General features: G+C 42.7%; 1 protein-coding gene and 1 pseudogene across 2 annotated transcripts; both read right to left on the reverse strand.

Annotated features, from left to right (window-relative positions):
• Nucleotides 1–16,754: 16,754 nt before the first annotated feature.
• Nucleotides 16,755–21,225, reverse strand: LOC136544865 (uncharacterized). 2 transcript variants are annotated; one of them, XR_010780851.1, is made up of 7 exons: nt 20,809–21,225; nt 20,610–20,705; nt 20,101–20,141; nt 18,889–19,000; nt 18,157–18,237; nt 17,213–17,431; nt 16,755–17,079 (listed from the first exon to the last, which is right to left on the reverse strand). XR_010780851.1 is itself a non-coding variant. In XM_066536932.1 (6 exons), exons 1-6 carry the CDS (start codon nt 21,046–21,048, stop codon nt 17,366–17,368), a joined length of 636 nt encoding a protein of 211 aa, XP_066393029.1. In that variant the 5' UTR covers nt 21,049–21,225; the 3' UTR covers nt 17,131–17,365. The 2 variants fall into 2 exon arrangements, 1 of the variants encoding a protein (XP_066393029.1); XM_066536932.1 differs by lacking the exon at nt 16,755–17,079 and having other exon boundaries at nt 17,131–17,431.
• A 1,967-nt stretch (nt 21,226–23,192) lies between these two features.
• LOC136543051 (uncharacterized) overlaps nt 23,193–25,642 on the reverse strand; it is a 41,662-nt pseudogene continuing 39,212 nt past the window's right edge.

A 25,642-nucleotide genomic window follows, 5' to 3' on the forward strand; every position in this document is an offset into this window, starting at 1 on the left:
TAGATTCTTGATGAAGCTCATTCTACAAGATACTCCATTCATCCGGGTAGCAACAAAATGTATCATGATCTGAGAAAGAGATATTGGTGGACCAAAATGAAAATAGAAATAGCTCAATATGTAGCCAAGTGTGATATTTGTCAGAGAGTCAAAGCAGTTCATATGAAGACTACAGGTCCATTACATTCGTTGCCAGTTCCATCTTGGAAGTGGGAAGATATTTGTATGGACTTCATCGTGGGATTGCCTAGGACATCTGCAGGCTACAATTCAATATGGGTTATTGTTGATCGTCTAACCAAGATAGCTCATTTCTTACCAGTTAGAGATAAATATCGAGCGGAATAGTATGCAAAGATTTATCTTGATAGAATCTTCAGTCTGCATGGGGCACCCAAGACCATTGTCTCTAATAGAGGGTCATTGTTCATATCCAAGTTTTGGAAAAGTCTACACGAGTCTTTGAGAACTAAACTTATCCGTAGTTCTGCTTATCATCCGCAAACAGACGGACAGACTGAAAGGGTAAATCAAATTCTTGAAGATATGTTAAGAGCATGTGTTCTTTCCTTTGGTGCTAAATGGGATGAATGCCTTCCCTTAGCTGAATTCTCATATAACAACAGCCATCAAGAGAGCATTAAAATGGCACCATTCGAAGCACTATATGGCCGTAGGTGCCAAACACCTTTAAATTGGTCAGAAGCTGGAGAACGTTGGTTCTTTGGACAGGATGTGGTCAAGGAAGCTGAAGAGAAAGTTAAACTCATACAAGCTAATATGAAGATAGCTCAATCCCGATAGAAAAGCTATGCTGATAAGAGGAGATGACCGCTAGAATTCAAAGTGGGAGATTATGTCTACCTCAAGGTATCACCGATGAAAGGAGTTCATCGTTTTGGGATTCGGGGAAAGTTGGTGCCCCGTTATGTCAGTCCTTTTTAGATCCAACAATGATGTGGACCAGTCGCCTATCACGTCAAGCTACCAGATCACATGTCAGCGGTGCATGATATCTTTCATGTATCTCAGTTAAAGAAGTGTCTTCAAGTACCTGACCAGGAGATTGACTTTGGTGATGTAGAACTAGAACCTGATTTGACTTATGCTGAGTACCCCATTAGAGTCTTAGATTAGAAAGATCGAGTTACTCGAAGGCGTACAATCAAGTTCTACAAAGTACAATGGAATCAACACACTGAAGATGAAGCTACTTGGGAGTCTGAGGATTACTTAGAAGAGAATTTTCCTGACTTCTTCGCTTCAATCTAGTTGCAATACCTTGTCTATATTGTAACTGGTCTCGTTTGTCAATAGAATGGAAAACCCCCCTCACTAGCCTTTTGAATAAAGTTATGATGTGTTAGCTTGACACATTTCCTTTTCCATTACTTAGCCTTAAGTTTTAAATCTCGGGATGAGATTTCTTTAAGGGGGAAGGGTTGTAACACCTCTGGTGTTTTGACCTAATACTAAAATTTGACATGTCATCATGTGCATTGCAAAGCATTCATATAGTATAAAGTTTTGAATGCATTCACTAAATAAGGTTTATTTCATAATGTTGTTATTTCATGTGATGTGTTTTAAAAACCCTAAATAAAGATCATGACCACAAGGGTCAAATTTCATGTGATCATGTGAGACCATGTGTCATTTGACTCAAATAACCCTAATGGGCCATGTTACTGGTCAAAAATCAAAATCTAAGTGAAAGGAAGACAAATCAAATTTGAATTCATATTCAAATTATATAAGTCCTTTTTGCCCCTTTTTACTAATTCAAAATCCATGAGGAATTTGGGGTTGAGGCAAAAAGCAAAATTGGAGATTATTTTATGTAGATCAACTTTGGTATTCAAAGTTTTTCAAGTTTACATATAAAATTTGGAGTAATTTTGAAATGATTCAAATGCACCCCAAATTCAAATTTCAAAATGGAGGCAGAATTTGAAAATATTTCTAGAAGCAAAGTTGTAGAGTTTGAAAAATTGAACAACTTTCATTTTTGGAGATTTTCAACTTCTTTAGAAAATTTGGGAGTAATTTGAAAAATAGACTCAGTGGCAGTTCTGTAAATAATTCAAAAATTTGGATTTACATCACCGCTTACCGCCGGCGCCACGCCTCTGCCGCCGCCGAGCGTTTTTGCGCCGCTTCCTCGCGCCCTGGCACGTCTTCATCGCCGTGGCATCTTCGTCGTGCGCTGTCGAAGCCAGATGAGCTCCTCCCAGCTATAAATAGCCGTACCGTCGTCGTCCCTCTCCTCTTTTCCTGCCTCTGCTCGCCGACGACGACCTCACTACGCTCACAAAATTCGCGGCCATCATAGCGTCTGGAGTAAGTAGCATCCGCTAGAAGCTCCATCCCGTCTTCCTGCTCCTCCCAAGCCTGGTCGTGTTGCTCCTAGAGGTCCAACGCCACCGTGTGACGTTGTCTTCCCCGAGTCCGGCTGAAGCTCCGCCGCGACCCACCTCACCGTGGCCAGGGCGATTCAGTACGCCTCCGTCTTCACCAAGGACACTCTCGTGATCACGGTGAGCTCCAGAGCGTGATGCTCACCTTTATTTTGACTCTACTGCACCGTAGCCATATCTACGTCGACCATCGTCAGGTCCGAGCCGCCATGGCCGGTGTAGGGTTCTATCTGGTGTGCCTGTTGCTGATCTAAGGGTTGGGTTAGCTTCGCGACATGGTGTAGATCACGTTGGTACAGTCCATCTCACCGGAGAAGCACCGTCGGCGTGTTTTGCCGATCGGAACTGACCACGCCGCCATGCGTTAGCTTTGAGTCACTGACAGTGGGGCCTGGCTGTCAGTGCGAGTGAGGAAGAAGAACAGTGCTGATTTTTATTTTCTGAATTTATGAATAGTGCTAAAACTTTGGGAATTTGTAGGAAATTCATGATAGCTCCAAAAATTCTGAAATTTTGTGTGTAGCTTCTGTACATGTGCTAGTATGATTTACAAATTTGAAACTTGAAATTTGAATAAATTTTTAATGTTCAAATATTCAGTCCATTAATTGAAAAATGCAATTTCCATGATTTTTGTAGGTCACTGTATAATTCCAAAAATCATGAAATTTGTTTTGGTACATCTAATTTATCATGACGAATCTTACATAAATTTTTCAAGTCATTTGGAACAAGTTCATTTTTGGGCTTAATTCCAAATTAATTCAAAAATAAATAAAGACAAACCCTAAGTGTTTGATTAGTGTTGGATCTTGTTTTGGTCATGTTTTGTGACTAGTAGGGTTCCAAGATCCATTTGGTCAAGTCACATGTGTGATTCTTAATGATAGGGTTGCAGGTTGGTTTTGTTGGCTTGCAACTGTACCGAGAAATAAAATCATTTGCGAGTGTTTTTACATTTCATGTACCGTGAAAGCATCATGTTTATATTATCATCATGTTAAAGCATATGTTCTCATTTCGTGTAGAACCTGAGAACGAAACGATTCTAGTTGAGCAAGTTCTGGACGAATCCCCGGTTGTCACGGGATTTAATAATTGTGGTACTAACCCGGAACCTGAGATCGTCAACGAAGGCAAGCCCCGGTTTATGCATTAAGCCCTTACCTTGTTTACTTTGAAAAGTTTATCACCTATGTTACTTATTGCATTAAGTTGTTTAATTCAAATGTTACTTATATGATGCATTACCTACCTTGATAATTGTTTACCATCCTTGAAGATGTTTTCATTTACAAAGGCGTAGAATGCTTAGTATGCTTTATGATAGGCTTTCAAAGTAAAAGTTTCGATACAATCAAAGATGGCATACTGGCCAAAGAAAGAAAGAATGTAGAATGAACTAGAGACTAGTCGGGTAACTTATCTTGAATGTTGGGTAATGTTGCCGGCTATGTCGCTTAAAGGCCACTCATTGTGGATCTTCTGAACGAGACACTTTGTAGTACTGGTCACATACTCTGGTAAGCCTACTTCGGCTAATCCGATACTAAGACGAATGCCCACGCACTAGGAGTGGAGAGATGGCGGGAGTAGCGTGTACCCTCATGGCTGGAATGTGGCCGGATTTGAGGTTTGCTGTGCTCTCGGGTGGCGTGGAGACGGCTTAGTATAGGAGGATCTGGTAGCGAGGTTGATATATGCAAGATTAAGTTCTACATATTTTGTGTGATAAGGAATCCCCAGCTGGGACTTGAATCAATTCGAATTGCCAGTGCTCCGCGGTTATGGAGACTCAATTCATTACAGAAGCAATGTAGTACTGGTGAATTACTAAAATATGAGAAGAGAATGGAATGAGAATGAATGGAATACAAGAAATGTACATTTAGTTTGAGTTAATGAACAAAAGGTACTTAGTGGTAAAACTTGAAAATAGAATGAAGAATAGTAAGCTTTTGGCAAAGAACTTTTGAATCTTGCTACATCCTTACCTTGCCCCAAACCCCTGCATCTCTAAAGTCTTAAACCCCGTTACGTCGGGTTAGTCTTGTTGAGTACTTTTGTACTCAGGGTTTCTTAACCCTTGTTGCAAGGTGAGTCGCATGCGCAGGCTTGTTTTGGTCCCTGCTGCATGTCGGTGTTTGAAGTCAACGATGATGAGGAATAATGAATGGCCTTTGGACAAGGCACTAGTTTGTATGATAAATAAAGTTAATATAATATTATCCCGCTACTATGGTTGTATAACACTTATGGTATTGTAAGTTTGAAAACAACTGGTTTGTATTATGTTATCTTAAGACTTCCGCTATCTTTTACTCTGGTATATATTTGAATAAACTATTGTAATCTGCAATGACTGTGATTGGGATCCTGTTTGAAAAGAGAATCGTGGATGATTTGGGTTTCCCGAGGACACCCGACAGACCTGTTGAGTTGTTGGGAACTCATGTACGCTATCCGAGGTTTGTTAAGACAATGATAGGTGCATGTGGGCCCGATTCCTTAGGAGGTTCTGCCATAATGTATAATGCTGATCGCCGCTCCCAAGAGTTCATTGACGGCATACATTCTTTGTTATGTGCGGCCGAGGCAAACAAATGCGACAGGTTTCATGTGCTGCTCATGTGCCATATGTAAGAATACGGTGGAATATCCTTGCTCAAGGACTCTTCATTCACACTTGTTCAAGTCAGGTTTCATGCCAAACTATATTTGTTGGACAAAGCACGGAGAAACCGGCATTGTAATGGAAGAAGGTGAAGAAGAACAATGGGACTGACAATGATATTATTCCTGATGGTGCGTGCTTCAATGATACTGCAATGGGAGAAGCTGAAGAAGAGGTAGCCACAGAAGATGATCCGGCTGATGATCTTTGTCAGGTCATTCATGACGCACAAAGAGAATGTGAAAGTGAAAAGGAGAAGATCAAGTTCGAGCGGATGCTAGAAGATCACAAGAAATTATTGTACCCAACTTGTGATGCAGGGCAGAAAAAGTTGGGAACCACACTAGAATTGCTGCAATGGAAGGCAAAGAATGGTGTATCTGACAAGGGATTTGGAGAATTACTAAAAATCCAAAAGAAGATGCTTCCGAAGGACAATGAATTGCCCACCACTACCTACAAAGCAAAACAAGTTGTCTGTCCTATGGGGCTAGAAATAGAGAAGATACATGCATGTCCTAATTACTGCATCCTGTACCGTGGCAAAGAGTACGAGAAATTGGATGCATCCCCGGTATGCCATGCGTCGTGGTATAAGATCAGGCGAGATGACCCTGCTGATGTTGAGGGCGAACGTCCATGGAAGAAAATCCCTGCCAAGGTTATGTGGTATGCTCCTATAATACCACGCTTGAAACGTCTGTTCCAAAACAAAGAACATGCAAAATTGTTACGATGGCACAAAGAAGACCGTAAGGTAGACAATATGTTGAGACACCCTGCTGATGGGTCCCAGTGGAGAGCAATCGACAGAGAATTCCCAGAGTTTGCAAATGACGCAAGAAACTTAAGGTTTGCTTTAAGTACAGATGGTATCAATCCTTTTGGAGAGCAGAACAGTAGTCATAGCACTTGGCCTAGTTACTCTAAGTATCTACAACATTCCTCCTTGGCTATGCATGAAGCGGAAGTTCATTATGATGCCTGTGCTCATCCAAGGCCCGAAGCAACCTGGCAATGACATCGATGTGTACCTAAGACCACTTATTGATGAACTTCTTATTTTGTGGAATAAAGAAGGTGTACGTGTGTGGGATGAGTACAAATAGGAACACTTTGATCTAGCGAGCATTGTTGTTCGTAACAATCAATGATTGGCCTGCTCTAAGTAATCTTTTAGGACAGTCAAACAAGGGATATATGCATGCACACACTGCTTCGGTGATATTAGAGGTGTATTCTTGAAAAAATGTCGAAAGGTTGTGTACCTTGGCCATTGTCGATTTCTTCCTACAAATCACCCCGTAAGAAAGAAAGGCAAGCATTTTAAAGGGAAGGCAGACCACCTGACCAAGCCTCACAACCGAACCGGTGAGGATGTACTCGATATGGTCAATGATGTGAAAGTCATCTTTGGAAAAGGACATGGAAGCCAACCTGTTCCAAATGACGCTAATGGTCACTGCACCCATGTGGAAGAAGAAGTCCATATTTTAGGGACCTACCCTATTGGCAAGTCCTAGAGGTCCACAGCTCGATCGACATGATGCACCTGACAAAGAATCTTTGTGTGAACCTGCTAGGCTTCATGGGTGTGTATGGAAAGCCTAAGGACACATTTGAAGCACTGACAGGACCTACGTTGTTTGAGAGAAAGAGACAACCTGCATCCAGAGAAGACAGATGATGGACGCCATTACTTACGTCCTGCTGGCTACACTCTAAGCAAAGAGGAGAAGGAAATCATGTTTGAATGCTTAAACAACATCAAGGTACCATCTGGATTCTCCTCGAATATAAAGGGTATTATAAATGTGCCAGAGAAGAAATTCTGTAACTTAAAGTTCCATGACAGTCACGTTCTCATGACGCAATTACTTCCAGTTGCATTAAGAGGAATTCTACCTCCAAATGTACGTCTAGCCACCATGAAGCTATGTGCATTCCTCAATGCAATTTCTCAGAAGGCAATTGATCCAACTGATCTAGCTAAACTACAGAATGATGTGGTTCAATGTCTCGTCAGCTTTGAGTTGGTGTTCCCTCCTTCTTTCTTTGATATTATGACACACCTCCTAGTTCACCTAGTCAAGGAGATTTTCACTCTTGGTCCTGTGTTCCTACACAACATGTTCCCCTTAGAGAGATTCATGGGAGTCCTGAAGAAATATGTTCACAACCGTGCTTGCCCAGAAGGAAGCATCGCTAAGGGCTATGGAACAGAAGAGGTCATTGAGTTCTGTGTTGACTTTATTCCTGACCTTGACTCGATTGGTGTTTCCTGAATCAAGACATGAGGGGAGACTAAGCGAAAAGGGGACACTAGGGAGGAAAACATATATTGGTACGAATGATGATTATTTCAATAAAGCGCACTACACAGTTCTACATAACTCCTCTTTGGTAGATCCGTATATTGAGACACACAAGGATCTCTTACGATCCGAGTTTTCAGGGAAGACTGAAGCTTGGATTACGTGTAAGCACATGGAAACTTTCGGCGGTTGGTTGCGAAAAAAATATCAAGGTGATGAGAGCATCCATGAGCAACTGTATTTATTGGTTATGCAACCATCATGGCATATCATCACATACAAAGGGTACGAGATAAATGGGAACATATTCTACACAGTAGCCCAAGATAAAAGGAGTACCAACCAAAACAGTGGTGTCCGCATAGATGCCATAGACCCGAATGGGAATAAGCAGACATATTATGGACGCATAGATGAAATATGGGAACTAGAATATGCATCTACTTTGAAGATCCCATTGTTCAAGTGCCAATGGGTCAAGGTGACCGGAGGCGGGGTAACAGTAGACAATGAGTATGGAATGACAACAGTAGACCTTAGTAATATTGGGTACAAAGACGAACCATTCGTCCTTGCCAAGGATGTGAATCAGGTGTTCTATGTCAATGATATGTCTACCAAACCAAAAAGAGAGAAAAACGATAATGACTCAACCAAAGAGCCAAAGCGCCACATAGTTCTTTTAGGGAAAAGATTCATCGTGGGAATTGAGGACATGTCGGACATGTCAGAAGATTATGAAAAGGATGACCGAATTTCGCCCTTCAAAGTGAACAAAGACCCTAGCATCTTGGTAAATGATGAGGACACTCCATGGTTACGAAGCGATCATAACCAAGGGATATACGTAAAGAAGAAGTTCACTGCTGTGCCCACTTGATGATATAGTGATTTAATGTAGTGTGTGTTTGAGATATTATGTAATAATTGTGAATTCAGATGTTTATTATGTCATGTTTCAAATTAAATCAATGTTTGATTTGGTGGGATTTCTCTCTCAAAAAGGTAAATTAGGATACTGAGTGATGAAAAATTAAAATATTAACGTTAAAATGATGTGAAAACAAATTTCCTATCCAAAACCAATAGTTTTAATAATTTTAATTAAACACTACATTTTTGCATTAACGAAATAATAAATATTAGTTACATTATGTTTTATAATTGTAACAAAAAATAAAAAAAGTTAGGTTATAGATTTTTCCTATGTGCAATAAAGAAAAAGAAAATCCATATTTTTAACAAAATAATTTTATGCCTTTTATTTAATTTACTATGTATTTAACAAGAAAATCCATATTTCTATTAAAAAAGTCTGCTCAAAACAGGCGGGAAACGAAACTGTAGGCCACCTTTACTCCCGGGTGGGAAGCCCACCCGGGAGTAAAGGTGGGCTGCAGTTTCGTGGCCTGCCAAAAAAAACTCTTTACTCCCGGTGCGTGTTACCAACCGGGAGTAAAGGTATACCTTTACTCCCGGTTGGTAACACGCACCGGGAGTAAAGGGACCTTTACTCCCGGTTGGTAACACGCACCGGGAGTAAAGGACCTTTACTCCCGGTTGGTGGCTGGCACCGAGAGTAATTCTCTCTGATATATAACCTCCAGCGCGTGGCGCAGATCGATCCACTCGTCTTCTTCCTCGTCGAACACTGCCGCCCTCTTCTTCCTCGCGCCGCCGTCCGTTCGCCTTCCGTGACACCGCCTGCCCTCTTCTTCCTCATGCGGCCTCCACCGCGCACGCCCGTGCCCCTCCTCCTGCGCGCGCCCGTGGCCCTCCACCGCGCCCTCCACCGCACCCTCCTCCGCGCTCGAGGCCCTCCACTGCGCTCGTGGCCCTCCACCACGCCCGAGGCCCTCCACTGCCGAGCTCGAGGTGATCAGTTCGTCGATCTCTTTGTACATTCTCAGACGGTGGCCGGAAACTAGAACATTGTTTGATGAATCTAAAACACTACCTTTGCTCAACAGAAGAATTTTTTCTATCTTAGATCAATGTTTGTTAATGAAATTTTATCCAAATATATTCATGTAGGGTCTTTTTTTTAAGGATTTGTTGTAGGATATATAATGGTCAAATAGGAACTCAATTTGGATACCCAGTTTGTAAACTAAGCGTTTTTTAGTTTATAAAAAATATCACATGTGATGATGTAAGCATGGTTGGACTTGCATGCATGGCTACAGACAATGAAGGAAAACTTCAACGTTTCTTCATTTGTGAACTTTGAATATACAGATATAATATATTAATGTTGCTAAAGTAATATGAGCATTACATATTTTTTCCAGGAAGACTATCTTCAAACTTTATATTATAGCATCAGAGATCACCTGTAGAAGAAGAAAATAAATTCTTATCATTTCAGAAATAGTAATGGTTATATTAGCAATAAGACACATATACTTACATTTCATAATGACTTATACTTACATTATCAGCATAGAATTTTCTCATATGATGAATGACTACATGGTTCACATGGTACATAGGATCACAACATCACGCACCGACACCGCCCCTGGCCCGCCTCACGTCGTCATCAGTCGTCAGCACATCGGCCCGCCTCACATCATCGTCGTCAGCACACCGGCCACCGTGCCGACATGTATATATACGTCATTTGTATTCATATGCATGTATATATACGTCGCGGAGCACCGCCGTCCTCGTTCGCCCATGCGTTTCTATGTATACGGCGGAGCACCGCCGCCCTCGTTCACCCATGTGTACAGACATATATACGGCAGGAGTGGAGCACCGCCACTCTTGTCACACCGCCCTCTCTCGTGGCCTAGTTGATCAACATTCGTATTATTGTTATCGTTAATGCTAAACAATCACACCAGGGCGAACCGCGCTGTTGATGTCACCGACGTGGTTCGCCCTAGTCACCGACGCAATTCGCCCTCGGCCGTTTATGTATAGCCCTAATTCGCCCTAGTACCGACGCAGTTCGCCCTAGTGTGGCGAATTGCGTCCGTGACCGAGGGGCAAGATTTAACAATGCATATTGTTCGTAGATTTTACGCATGTAAGCAAAGATTTGACGTACTATATATTGGTTTTGTTTTTTGAAGCTAGATGGCCGACCCGAGAAACATGGATGAGGAGGAGTTGATGATGAATTTAATCAACACTGGCACTCAAGTTGCCGGCGATGATGGTGCTAAAAATAACGTGCAAGAGGATGCAGATGACGGGAGTCAGTACTTAGCTCTTGAACAAAATGAGCAACAACATATTGGCCAAGTATATATTTTTTATTATTAGCTATATATATTATCATATGTCTTACTCCAAGGGCTATTCCCAAAGAAAGTCACCGTGAAACCAAGGGCTATTCCCAAAATAATATCTGAAGAGAAGGAAGAAGGAACTGATGCATATAAAAAAGACATGTCTAGATTCTATGACAAACTTAAAATGAATCAAGAAGCAAGGAGAAACCCGGAGAAACCGTACTTCTTCGTAGCTCCAGATATTCTAAGAAAAAAGGTGACTTCTTACCAGCAACAACAGCGGGAATCTCGTAAGCCGTCCAAATCAATGTTATCGGACTATGACCTGCACTCTCACCAAGTCAATTGAGGCGGCACAGAAAAAGAAGTGGGCAGGGAAAGGAGTTGCCCAACTCGGACAACAAGCGCACCAATCAATCCCCCCGCTAGTTGTTGGTAATGAATATGGTTCGAATTTAGGATTAATGCATCAGGCAAACATACCTCCGGATGTCGATTTGGATCACCTTGGTGAATTTATTGATGAGACTGGTCTCGACCTTTACCAGATGTTTGGTGATGGAAACATTGAGAGTGCGGCGGAGGTTGATATTTGGAAGAAAAAATTTGTACTAGGCCAGAGTCTATACAACCCTCAAGCCTTATCTGATCTAGGGGACGCAAATGTACCTGCTAAACAAGTGGTACATGCAGGCGTCTACCAGTGGAGACTTCTGCGTTGGTGTCAGAATTAGAGACGAACATTGGTTCCGTGGTGATGATGTTATGTATGTTGACTTTGCAGAATTTCATCAACTATGCCACCTGACCTCTCTGGACAAAGTTATCATTAGCTGCTATTGCCTGTAAGTAATAATTCTTTCGATCTATTATTAAACTCATCATATGTGTGTATATGCATATAAATTATCCTAACAAGTACTATATATATGTAGATTTATAATGACAGAGCTCAGAAAGGAAGGCTGCAATGAAATTGGTTTTGTTGATCCCCATATAGTATTCAAAGACCCAATTACTCCAAAGACTAATTGGAAGAATGAGTCAGAGAGTAACCTCATGAACTTCTTAGTGAACCAACGCCACAAGAAGGATATACTCTTTCCCTATAACTTCAAGTGAGTGTTAATCATGTCGATCATCCTTAATGGCTCATATGTTGATTCTAGTTAATTAATGAGTGTTATGCGTTATATCCTATAAACACATGCAGCAATCACTGGATATTGATGGACATCGATCTGGTGAAAAGTCACTTGATAATCTATGACTCGATGAGAAAACCACAACAAGACTACCAAGATATGATAGATATTATCCAGAGGTAATTTCGGGATCTCTAGCAACTATATATACACACAAACATGATGATTAACTATATCTGATGACGTGGCAAATTTTTTATTGAGCAGTGTTTGGAAAACCTTTATTGAGAAGCAACACATGGAAAAATGCAAAGCGCCACTGAATGTAATCCCTTTGAAAGTAAGTCCCCTGAATCGCATCATCTTTATTAATTAAACATATAGCTTTCACCGGATCACCAGATTGGATGACAAATCTTTTTCTCGTAAAGTGGTGTCTGAGGCAGGAACAGGGGAACAACTACTGTGGTTACTATGTTTGCAAGTTTATCAAGGTGGTCTCCCAAAGAACTCCTACAGAGAGACTCAAAGTACGTTAAAAATACACTATATATTCATTTAATTATTATTATTGATTGTGTTACTATGTCTTTATATATATATATATGTACATATATTAATTTATTTTCCTTTAATTCAAACCTGTAGACTCGATGGTTGGAGGAAAAGGTCATACGGCAAGACCAAATCAAAGCAATTCAAGAGTCTATAGCCGGATTTTTTAATGAGCAGGTTATCGATTCCAAGGGCGAGTTCTACTTCGACCCAACACTGCCATTGAAGCCAAGCTAGAGGATGAGAGGAAACTTGTTATGTCACAACAACTGTAATGCAATCTTTTGTAATATATGCACATGAAATAATATAATGTAAAATACACATATGCATGCATGCATGTAAATATATATATGATGCATGCATGCATATATATATATATATATATATATATATATATATATATATATTTCTATGCTTGAATTGTGTGATTTAATACGTTCATTGTGCTTGAACCGAAACATACTATACGCGCGTATAAATGTATAATTAGCAGCAGTACAATACGACTTCGAAAAACCTATTTTGAAAAGAAAACAAAAAATGAAAAGAAAAGAAAAAAGAAAAAAAAACCTTTAGTCTCGGTTCGTATTACCAACCGGGACTAAAGGTGCCGGCCATCGTGGCATGTCAGGAGGCACCTTTAGTCCCGGTTGGTGTTACCCACCGGGACTAAAGGTCCTCCTTTAGTCCCGGTTCCTGACCCAGGACTAAAGGACCCCCCTTTAGTCCCGGATGCTTGCTCCCGGGTGGGGAACCGGGACTAGAGGGGGTTCCCCACCGGGAATAAAGCTCTGTTCTCTACCAGTGAGGGAACCTATCGGCCAGTCAATTGCCGGCAGCCTACATGGCAGACAAAAATCACAGTGCACGGTCCTATTGGCAATCAGGTAGCCGACTGGAGAGCTATCGGCAATCTGGGAGCCGAGATCTGCACTCGGCAGTTGGCCAGCCGATGGGTCTATCGGGCATTGGGAGACAGACCGAACCTACAACCTGCAAGCCACGTCCCTTTTAGAATTTGCTTTATTGATCATGTTTCTTTACTATTTAGATTTTAATATTTCTTTCAACCTACCCAGAACAAAATATCTAAAGACCTCAAAAGATATTGTAAATTTCTATGTAGATGCTAAAAGTCAAGCACAACCTATTTTATTTGCGTCTCGCATCATTTTTTAAGGTAATAAGGAATTATATTAAAACTCAACATAGTACATCCCAAAATTAAACTAAGAAAAAATCAAAAATAAACAAGGTACAATATTCTATCTAGATTCCTCCGTCGTCTTCTTTCGTAGTGGCTTTCCTCGATGCTATCGTTGCTCTAGATGAATAAAGTATTGTCGAACACCGAAGCCAGAGTGTAATCCATATGCCGAATCCAATAATCAACTCCAAAACAGTGGATAATCAAATGTGAACCACTCTTTTCGATCGCTAAGGGCACCGTTAAGGTTGCTCATTCGCTCCACTGCGGCTGTCGGACTATGTCCACATCACCGCAGGAGTCTTGCATGGACAATCACGCTGTTTGTTTGTTTTTTCTTTTTTTTCGCTTCCGTTTGTGTCTTTCGTAATATGGTTCTTGTGTTGTTTTTCTTCCAAATGCCATCTGTTTCAACACCGTGCCGCCCCACCATGTTGCCTCATGTTGCTGATGAGGTCCACATGGTGGTTGCTGCGCAATTATCCTAGATTGTCTGGTCGTGGCTGGTGACACCGTACGCGTGTGCTACCTTGGATGTAGTACTGCCGGTTCAAGCCGTCTCGTCATAATCGTTGTTCCTGTGCACGGCTCTGCCGTGCTGTCGGGCTCGTGCTGCTAGTTGCATAATAAAACTATGGTTCTGTTACATCGCACGAACATGTTTTGCTGGTATACGAAAAAAGTAAAAACGGATGGATGACCGAAATAAAAAAAAATGCAAAAGGGCATAACAGAACGGACGCAACACGTATAAGAATGTAAAAACAAAACAACTAAAGTAATTTTGCAAAATTACTAACTAACTAGAGTCTACATCATCTAACTACGTAAATATTACCTAAGTATCAAAATACCTAAAATATATACTAATTTTTTGATCTAAATCAGTAAAAAGCTGAGCATACAAAAAAAAAGGAAAAAAAAAAGGTGTCCTGACGTTAGGAGAGGACCTATCGGCTCCAGTAACGCTCATATACCAGACATCAGCAATACATATGCCGATTAGTATCCTATCGGCTGCTGGTTAGCTGACTTGTTCCCTGTCGGCTTCTGGTTTGCCGATTAGTATCCTATCGGCTGCTGGTTAGCCGACTAGTGCCCTGTCGGCTTCTCGTTTGCCGACTGGATTCCAAACTTACGGTTTCACTGTTACGGCTTCTAGATCTACAATTAAATATTAAAATAATATTATTTTAGCAAAAATTCATGCACTGGATTCTTTATTTTATGTGGGCCCCACATGTTCCTCTGCTTTGCAGTTGGTCTCGTCAGCCTCAGCCTCAGTAGTTGCAATCTCGCCAAGCTGCTTGGAGCATGCCTTGCCTTCGTCCGACGACGAAGCCTGCGTGGACTGTCTGAGCGCGCTCCCCAACAGCGTCCTGCTCAGCATCCTCGCGGGTCTCGGCGACGCCGCCGCCGCTGGTCGGACCAACGTGCCCTCCAGGCTCCAGCAGCTGACGCTGCTCCCGGAGCTCCGCTTCGTCCCTCTCTCCGCCGATCCCGATCTCATCGCGTCAGCGCTGGCCGGCCACGAAGCGGAGCTCAGGCACCTGAAGATGACCGGTGACGACCCAGGAGGCCAGGACGCGCGCGGCCCCCGAGCCCGTGGCGGCATGGCTCCGCGTCGCCGAGCGCCGCATCTCCGGCAGGATCGTCTTCACCCACCAGGCGCCCGGGACCGGGAGAGACGCCGACGCCGACGGCGAGGGGAGATCCGGCCCGCGGCGTCGAGGCCGCGGAGCAGGACGTCGTCGGGGAGCGCGCGCGCTGAGCCGGTCCGCGCCGGGGCCGTCCTCCGAGGCCTTGGCGGCGAGCTGGCCGCTGGCGCCGCCGCACAAGCTGGGCGGCTCCATTGGACGAAAGCGGGGGTCAGCCGCGAAACTGAACTGAGGTTGGGGAAAAGTTTGGCGCAGCTACCGAGGCAGAGACCAAAATACCAGTATCGTACTCGTATTTCATACGGAAATACCCGCCATTTGTTTTTTTTATGTCACAAACTCACAAATCTACTTTTAGGATACCAGCGAGTTTTGGAAATTACCGCTCAAACAAGAATTTTGAGTGTCCCAAGTCCCAACAGGCAACAACACGGCATATCATCGAAAGAATCAAAGTGCGTTTTACCGTATGATTATGCTTCACAAGTGAGCCAATGACTTGTTTGTTTTATAGTAGAGCCATTTAAAAATGAATTTTGGCTTTTGACTCTTGAAATGTACTCCCTCCATACTCAAAAATAAAGTCGTTTTGGACAAGACTTGATCATATAAATCATGAATAATTTTTAATTTGTTGAGTTTGAAAAAGTGAAAACCATATGTATAGATTTGTCTTGAAAAATATTTTCACAAAAATTTACATATATCACTTTTTAATAAATATCTTTATAAAAATAAGTAGTCAAAGTTATGCTTTGGAGACCGTGTCGCTGTCCAAAATGATGTTATTTTTAAGTAGGGAGGGAGCTACTTTTTTCAAAAATATTATAAAAGGATGTCACTTTTTTTTGTTGGGCAACCTAACTTTTGGATACCATATCATAGCTCATGGCGTTTTGAGCTAAATTCTACAATGTCTATTTGCACCTAGTTGATTGTGGTCACCACATTTGTTTCCATAAAATTCTTACTATCTCTACTAATATTTGTAAGGAAACGGCATTTTTTTTTGCACCTGCGTAGTGTTATTGGAACATAAATACCAGATAATTCATTCCTTTGCGTCTTCCAAAAAGCTCTCATGTTACTCTCTCCCCTTATTATTACAAAATTGTCACTCTTCGTACCTTTGACTTCTTAGTATTTATACTTCGGTAGAGACGACGATACTTGATCATATAAATCCAGTTCTTACGACCAACTCATCACTCCACACAAACATTACTGCCATAAATTCATTTGCTAGCACTTTGTAAGACTTTCTTGAATAAAGATCACCATTGAAGGTACTACATTCGAAATTATAACACATTTTTTGTTTTTCTAAATACATAATAGTTTTTTGCTATGCATTAGATATACAGTGTATCTAGATACCTGCACTAAACCAGAGAAAGGGAGAGGGTGAGATCATGTGCCATTGGATCAAGTTCACAGGGTCCGGATGGTTGCCATCAAATTTGGTTTAGATAAGAATTATATGAGAACAGGTTCCTCTAAAAGAAAATGAGAATAATGTTACCACCCAGTAATAATTGGGGAAAATAGTACACAGTAAAACAGGTATTACAAGACCTATAGCGCAAGGAGTGAATTACTACTGTGTCAAAATAGATATTAAGGGTAAAATTCAGGTGAATTATTCAGCAATACATACAAGACAGGCTTAGACGGCAGGTCGGCATGCTACATCAAACTCATGCCGTAATTTAACTGAAAAACAACATATTCCCAGACGATGAATCAATACAATGCTCTGAAACCAAAAGCCCACAATTCAGCTGAAACCATGAGGATAGCTACAAGGCCTGTCCTTTAAAAGCATGACGTTAATTAACAACAGAAACATATGTGATCCTATATCTGTAATAAATAAAAAAAGATAGATATCAGTATAATGCAAAGTGTCAAATATGAGGCACATGCAACTGCAATATAGAATAGAGATAATAAGTTTCGAATCTGTTTCGGTACAAACATAAGAAATGATCCATACTTCCAGAGGAACTAAAGAAGATACGCTTGAACGAAGTGACTTCTGATGAATGACTCATGGCCGGGACCAAGCAGTATGCTATCATCAGGAGAAAAAAACATTTATCTACACTGGAAGAGAAATGGTTACATCACTGTGGTCAGCCTTCATAGTTCAGACCAACTCCGACCGCTCAGCAAGTAACAACGCCTCAAGTTCTTCTCTCCGTTTCTCCAGCTCCTGAAACACCATAAAGATAAGTATTCAGGCATCAAAAAAAAAGAAAAAAGAAACACCATACAGAATTAGGAAATGAGGAAAGATGAGCTGGCAGTGATGGTGTACAGAACAAAAATTATGCTTGTACCATTTAGGCTGTACCCTTAACTTCAAAACTAAGTGGAGCGATTTTGGCAATACACTATCCAATAGACAGTTGCCTGGCTATGAACAACAAAGAATAGTCGTATATAGCCTATTTTCCTTTTTGCAGGCTGAGGCTGCATATACATTCTTTTAGAAAATTCTCAGATGCAATTCTCTCGTGAACACATATTTTACTTGATATCATATGGCTTGGGATAATTATAACATAGTATTCTAGTAAAACACTGCAAAACAGGCGATCAGCTACTCCGAGGGGGAAAAGGGGGCACCATCTTTATATAAAACCGGTTTTTATATTTCTAACGAGCTACACTTGGTTTTGAGCTACAGCTACAGATTCTCCTGAACTATCCATGGGAAGCAAAACAAGCAGGACTGCAGGAAAAGAATAATCTTATCACACAGTCACTGAAAGTGGAGTAACTGAAATACGGAAGATCAAACTAAGCCACACTAAGTAAATTTGGGCATAAGCTGCAGAAAGGGTGTCTTACAGACCGAAAGACAATGGGTCAAAACAAAGAAATATCCAATCACTGGATTCCATGCTGTCAGATTTAAAAGAATCAAGTACTTACCTGCAGATCCTTGGCTGCTTGCTCCCGTGATGTCGCTTTCTGCTGCCTTGAACGTTTTAGCACACCAATGCACAATATCCCCTACATATATTCAAAGTTTTTCAGTTAACTACATTTGTGAAGATGCATTAAAAGAAGTCAATGTTGACCATTTGTTTCATCACACATTATAAGATCATACTGTGGTATGATGAACCTATGATAGACACAGCTGGTAGGGACTTCATGAATAATCATGATAATATTTCGGGTGTGTTTGTATGAAATTTGTCAGTCTGTGCTACAAGCATTCAACTGGTTCATAATGCTATGGAGCCCATAGTTTTTAAGGCGGTGAGGCGTCCAGGCGAGTGCTTGGTACGCCTGGACGCCTAGGCGGCGCCTAGGCGACGCCTAGGGGGCAAGGCGCCATTGTTTCCACGGCGAGGTGGGCACGCCTGGACGCCTAGGCGTCGCCTAGGGGGCAAGGCGCCATTGTTTCCACGGCGAGGTGGGCACGCCTGGACGCCTAGGCGACGCCTTAAGAACTATGATGGAGCCTATGAAATAAGGTTGGGTAGTACCTGTACTACTTTTCCCCAACAAAAATGACTGAAAATTTCAAAATTATAAAGACAGCAATGTCCTAAGAGCTTTAGTTCTTAGCCATTTTACAGTGTGGAGTCCAAAATTTCGGAACTATTAATGCAGTTACAGTCTTTCAACACATGAACATCCAAAATTCTCTCTTACCGAGATCACATAGACAGCTCCACATGCAAGAAGCATGTAGCTGGCAATCTCCTGGAGCAAAATCAGATCATTCCTTTCAATACTTGGGTATGCCTTCGTCATGACAGCAACACTGCCAGGAACCAAAAATATGGAGATCAACAAAGGAATAGGCATGTGATACAATTCAGCATGTGCAAGAACAAGTCTCAGAATTCATGACACTGCTTGCAGGCAAGGAATTTAAAATCTAAAATGCTCATGATCTCAACAGTTATAGTGCAGTTGCATATAATTGACACAAGTACTTGGTGCACGTAATGTGAATGTGAAGAGGTCAATCCGGTTAACACCAGCTGGACAACAAGAGTATTACTCTGAATTTATGGTCCAGACACTGAATTGCCAAAATTTTCATCCCAGTATTCTCAAACATCGAACCAAGTGTGCATATGTAACATTATTCTTTCATTTGTAATCACCCAGGTCGAAAACTATGTTATGTTTTGGAAAACCTAGATTAAAAGGAAATACATTTCAGGGTTCAGGCAAAGCTAAGATGATATGCCACATTCAATTAACCAGAAAAGTATTCTCACAACAGTGCACGCTAATATAGATAGGAGAGGTCTGAACACGTGAGGACAACAATGCATCGACAGAAGAATAAAACTGCATGAAACTGAGATTGATATAGCAATTCTATGGCATAAGAGAATGTTGAAATACTGTATGAAGGTTGGAATTGCTCATAACTAACATTAACACAGCACTATTATGGCCTTAATACCAAACTAATGTAGGAAGATTATTTACTGTATGAAGGTTGGAATTGCTCATAACTGACATTAACGCAGCACTACTATGGCCTTAATACCAAACTAATGTATGAAGATTATTGTTGCTCATCAAATCTTGGTCCAGATTTATGGAGAAACCAAGTTTTGGGTTGACATTGGAAGCAGATAATTGTTTTATTTCACAAAACAATTATACTGAACAATACAAATCAATGCCTCGTTGTCACATCTGCAACTTTCTCTGATGTCTATTTTCATATTTTATTGTATTATTTGCAAAAAAAGGATAACAAACACTTCCTATATCTGGATGAGCACCAAGCATAAGTGGTTTACTCAATTATGCATTCAAATGAATATACACAGATTGATTGCAGAGTTTTGGAAACAAAATTCGAGGAAATAGAAACATATGGTCACAAAGAATACTTACAAGATCTGGAGCATTCCCCGTGCAGGCCAGTATTCAAATATCTGATCGCATAACAATTAAAGGCATCACTAAATCAACGAGGCAGTAAAATCAAGAAAATATTAAGCTAGCCTCACTAACTTGCAGAACCTAAGGACCAAAATGCATTTATTGACTGAAACAGTAAAAGTCGATTATGAAAACATCATAACAGAAGAAACCGGTACCTAATAAACTTATAAATATCTTTCCTGGTAAACACAACAGTTTTTTTTTTTTTTTTTTTTGATAAATGGTAAACACGATAGTTGCAGTCTACCAGTACCAAGTGCCCCAACTGACTAAATTGTGTAGCATTGTATACATCACCTAAAGTTTCACAATCAGTCAGATAGCGACCAAGCAGGCTCCAATTGAATAATCCCGTCGTGTCGGTAACAACATCACAAGGAATTCGCGGCCTCTCACAATCCAAACCAAGCCAAAGGTAGGTTGTACGGCGGAGATAGAAAGCGGAACAACCAACCAACCTTCCAGAAGCGGATGATGAACCCCCACTCGGTCTCGAGGACGGCGACGAAGAGCGAGAAGACGACCGCGTAGCACCGGAATATGCCCCCGAATATCTGTGGAGGAGCAATTCAACAAACGAATCAGCAGCCCCCCCAGGGCGGGCGTCGGGCGACGACGAGAAGGGGAAAGTCGCACTGGGGCGTGCGGGCCACGCACGTCGGAGCCGGCGCGGAAGGACTGGACGGCGGAGACGACGTTGGTGGCGACGCACAGGAGCGCGGTGGCGGCCGTGACGACGCTGAAGCAGCAGCAGACGATGAGGAGCGGGTCGGAGCCGGCGCGCACGGGCGGCCGTCCCTGCCGCTGCCGCGGCGTGTGCGCGTCCCCGCCGGCCTGCGGCGACGAGGAGGAGGGCCCGGCCCCCGGCGACGACGCGGAGGAGCCCGCATTCGCCATGGCCTACGGTTTGGACGCTTTCGAGGGAGGGACGGCGAGGGAGGGGAGCGACTGAGCGAGGAGAGGTATGGGTGGGGGCCGTGGCAGCCGCGGCGCATAAAGCGGAGCGGAGGAGCACGAAGCGTTGCTGTGGACCGCGCGCACGGACGGACACGGACTGGCTGGTTTGCCTGGAGCTTGCGGTGCTGGTGGACCAGGTGCAGGGGAGCGGAGAATGTGAGGTGTGTCAGGGCGTGGGGCCAGACGTGACTGGGCACGTGAGCCAGTGGGAGCACGGCTCGTGGAGACTACACGAGCGCTAGGCTCCAAACAGTTTTTTTTTTTTTTTTTACAACAAGGCTCCAAACAGTTAGGTACGGCAATTCAATTGCTTATTTTAATTTTGATGAAACAGGGATTAAAGTGATACTGTATGTTTAACGCCATAGTCGGCCTGTTCGATGGTTGGTTTCTTGGCTGATAAGCCCGACTAGTACTAGTTTGTTGTGAGAGAAAAAACGATTAGCTGACTGATAAACCCTAACTGAAACCAACACACAAACAGGCTGAGTACGTCCGAATGTCCCCCTTTCAACCTAATATAAAATAAAGTTATAAAAACAAAACAGAACAGAATATTGTGCTTCCAAAAACAAAGGCTCTGCACGGAGAGCTGAGGCTAGTTGACTAGCGGTTGCCTGATGTTGAAACGCAGAGAAAACTTGCACACGTAGGAGAAGAACCCAGGAGAAACTTGTACACGTAGGAGAACAAATTCGTTGCCTGACGCAAGGCGGCAAGGGATAACAACAAACTTGTGCATGCTACCAGGTGCTTTAGTCTTTGGGCACATACTGCGCCTAGCCACTTGCACACGTGCCAAAGCCCAAAAAGCAGATTTATCAGAAGAAGAAGAAAAAAGCAGAGCTGACTGCACCTGCCGGTCGCCACGTGCCCAAGACATCACTCGCTCATGGGCAGGGGAAGAGCGTTCGTCGATCGTCACTGCCAGGTGGGCTCAGCATCCGAATCCGAATGGGGCCTGATGGCATCGGCAGGCCCATCTCCAAACTGGTGAGATCGGCCCAGCTAGCTTATATGCCCGATAAAATAGCTCGTTCAGTAAAGTAATAAATTCCACTAAAAAAAGTAAAGTAATAAATCTTTCTCAAAAAAAAGAGTAAAGTAATAAATCCATAAAGTTTATAATCGTTGATATTTTTTCTTCTTCATCGATCTACCCAAAAACAAAATACGGATATATTATAAAGCATGCAGATAACTAGTACCATGTGTTGCTTCATTTCAGCAGTTCCGATCCAGTTCGACGGAAGGAAGCTACAGAGTTCAACCACGAGGCAGAGTACCTTGTTAATGAAAACGCGGCTAATGCTTCTTGGTCCAAGGTATTAGATGAGGCATCATCTTTTACCTTGTTAATAAGCTACAGAAACTGAACCAAAGATTCACTTCTTCAGGATCTCTTCAATTTATTTACCCCTGATGCTAGTCTAGACTAGTTTACTGAAACAGAGGCCTTTTCCACGATGGGAATATGGGCAAGTTCAGTTCAGTTCAGTTCAGCATCACATCACACACTTCATCACTCACAGAACGAGAAGGGGCGGGGTGGCTATCAGTATCAAGCAAACACAGTGAACAATAGGTTTGGTTCAGCTTCAGCATGTCAAAACAGAAGCCTGGTGGACAATGCTCATGCTTCGTGATCTGCATTCGACAGGCAAGACCAACCATGATTCAGCGTCAGCACCTGCTGCACTCATGTACTGGTACTGCTGTTATTCTTTGATCATGTTACCTTTTCTTTCCCTTGGTGTTCACCTGCACTGCACACAAACTAAATTGTGTCCCATGGTTTTGTCGCCACTGCACTGTGGTTTCAAGATTCACACATGAATAAGCTGTCTCTCTGTCTTTGGATTTCTACCAGGTTGGCCACACAAGCAAAAATATGGCAGCAATAAATTAACAAGTTCCTGGCTATCCAATCATTTAGAAGCAATAAGATGTTGAAACACAATAAATCAATTAATTAATTAATGTAGGAAGGACATGGAACATGTGAAGTTGCCATGATCTGATTTCATAATGCTCCTTTTCTCGACTACATCTTTTAACAAGGAAAGGAATGAGCATTTCAGGATTTCACCACAAGCAGGAATTCTGGAGCCCATAGTCACAGATCAAGTCAGACAATCTAGAGATTAACAGCTTACATACAAGCCCGATAGAGCCAACAATAAAGCTAAAAGGTTCGAGACAAACTACTACTTGAAAAACACAAAAGCCCAAGTCCAGCACCAATCTCACTGATGCAAAAAAGTGTTGTCCCACCATAGACCTCGTGCTACTTGCTTGAGAACCTCACATGACCACCATAAGCTTTTCATGCACTTGAGCCACCACTTGGTCCTTCACCTGTACCATCTGCTTCCAGTGCTACAGAATTTACAAATTTTGAGAACAACATCAGCTGATTGAGGACTCAAATTTGCCCTAGATGAACCCTTAGTGCTTGCCAACAAAATAACACTACTTCATTATTCACAGCAACAACAGTCAGCATCAACACTTGCACAAGCTCAATAAGATAACTGCATCCCTAAGTATAGCACATATATCACCATCGATTGACACATGAGGGCTACAGATGAACATGATTAGAGATACACAGAAGGCATCTGAATTCTGAAGTGTCGAAGCTCACCCAAGTAATTGATTTTTAATTATCACTAAATTCATTAGGCATAGCTGATTAGTTTCAAAGATCGCCCATAATAAATTAAAAACATTTAGGTAGGATCCACCTAGTTAGATATAATATTGCACTTTAAGAAATACAATATCGAGGAGTCTATTGAACCATGAACACTGTAAACCAAAAACTAAGCAAACATGTACCTGGGGTGTAGAAGCTCACGTAAGGAACAATGGTGTCGATTGTGCCCTCGTACACCTTCTTTACCTTACAGGTCTTCAGATCAATTGCATCGGCCGCATTATCCACGCTCACGAAAATGGTACAGAGATCATCCATGGAGCCAACCACATCTAGTTTGGTTAAGTCGGCATCAACTGGGAGCAGCGTGTTAAGTTCAATGACTCTGTTTTGTTCCCAACTAGTATCTACTTCATCAGCATCCTTCGTCGACCAAATGTAGAGTTTGTACTCATGTTCAATAGCGAACCGCAGTCCACCGTCCTCTGTTGTTGTGAGAGCAGACAGACGACAAAAAGGCACTGAAGATGGTGGTTGAATCCACGACATTTGACGCAATTGCATGATGTACTTGAGAGCTGTGCTACTTTTTAACAGATGCCCAAAATAGAGCCTATTCCCCACAAGCGCACTCCTTATCCAGGGATTGACAAAGTAACCAGGTTGCTGACCGTAAGTTGGCTCACTCCAGGCAGCGGCATTAGATGAGTAGGTGCAGATAAAGGTCACCGCTGCATCACGGCCCATGCGAACAGAGGCCACAAAAACCACGATGAAGGGTCGACGGTGGCAATCAAGGTGATCACAGCCGCCGGTGCCATCAGCAGAGCAGAGAACCGCCGCGGTCCAGTACGGCACCCCTATGCACTTCGGCGGGAAGGGCACCTTCCACTCCTCATCCGTGATGGGATCCCAGACGACGAGGGCCCAGTCTTCCCCACGGAGGAGGTGGCATCCAGCGCGATCGGGCCACGCTCGGCATGATGCGGGCGGAAGGCGGTCGTGGGCACGAAGTGCGACACGCGGATGAGCTCTCGGTTGCAGAACATCCCCAGCATCGGCGGGGTGCGGTGGAACTCGCTGAAGCGGCGGCGAAAGCCGGGGCCGGAGACGAGGCGGCGCCAGCGCTTGCAAACGAGCGCGGCGCGGACGAGCGCCGCGGGGTCGTCCGGCGGGAAGCGGAGGAGCACCTCCTCCACGAGATCATCCACCAGCGGCGGTGGAGGAGGCGGCGGCATGGCGCTGCTTGGTCGAACTCCGAAGCCGATGGCGGGGTGGGGACACGTGCGGAGAGCCAATGGGAGCTCGGCTCGTGGAATACGATAATGTCCCATTAATTAATTTAATTATTAATCGACTGGAATTAATTTAATTAATCGACAGGAATTAGCATTGTTTTTATTATTACGGATATAAATCTTTGTTAATTCAGGAGATTCTTGCGGCTGCTCCTCAGCAGCGGCTGGTTCTCTGGTTTTACACGTACATTGCTGCAGCTACAAAGTGTAACAGTTGCTTAGCCGATATTAGCAATTTTTTTAAACTAAAAATCTAAAATCGTTAGTCCATTAGTCTCGCGTTGACTTTTACTAGACCATATAATTAACTTATATTTAGTTCTCCTTATTGGCATTTAAAACCAAGACCAAATTGTTAGCCCATTGATTCAAGTTTGGCGCCCTGACGGCTGACACTAGTTTGTAGAACAGTTTCACAAGGATTCCACTCGTGCGTGCATTGCATTCCGACGAATCTTGCGTGAACACGAGAAGAACAAAGAGGGATACCGGATACGAGTGGCGGAGCTCTTCAATTTTGACGCCTAGGCCGCTCGTATATAGCGCTTGCATTGGGGTTAAAATACCGATGGATAAC

The sequence above is a fragment of the Miscanthus floridulus genome, chromosome 3 (assembly GCF_019320115.1).
Source record: "Miscanthus floridulus cultivar M001 chromosome 3, ASM1932011v1, whole genome shotgun sequence".
NCBI lineage: Eukaryota > Viridiplantae > Streptophyta > Magnoliopsida > Poales > Poaceae > Miscanthus > Miscanthus floridulus.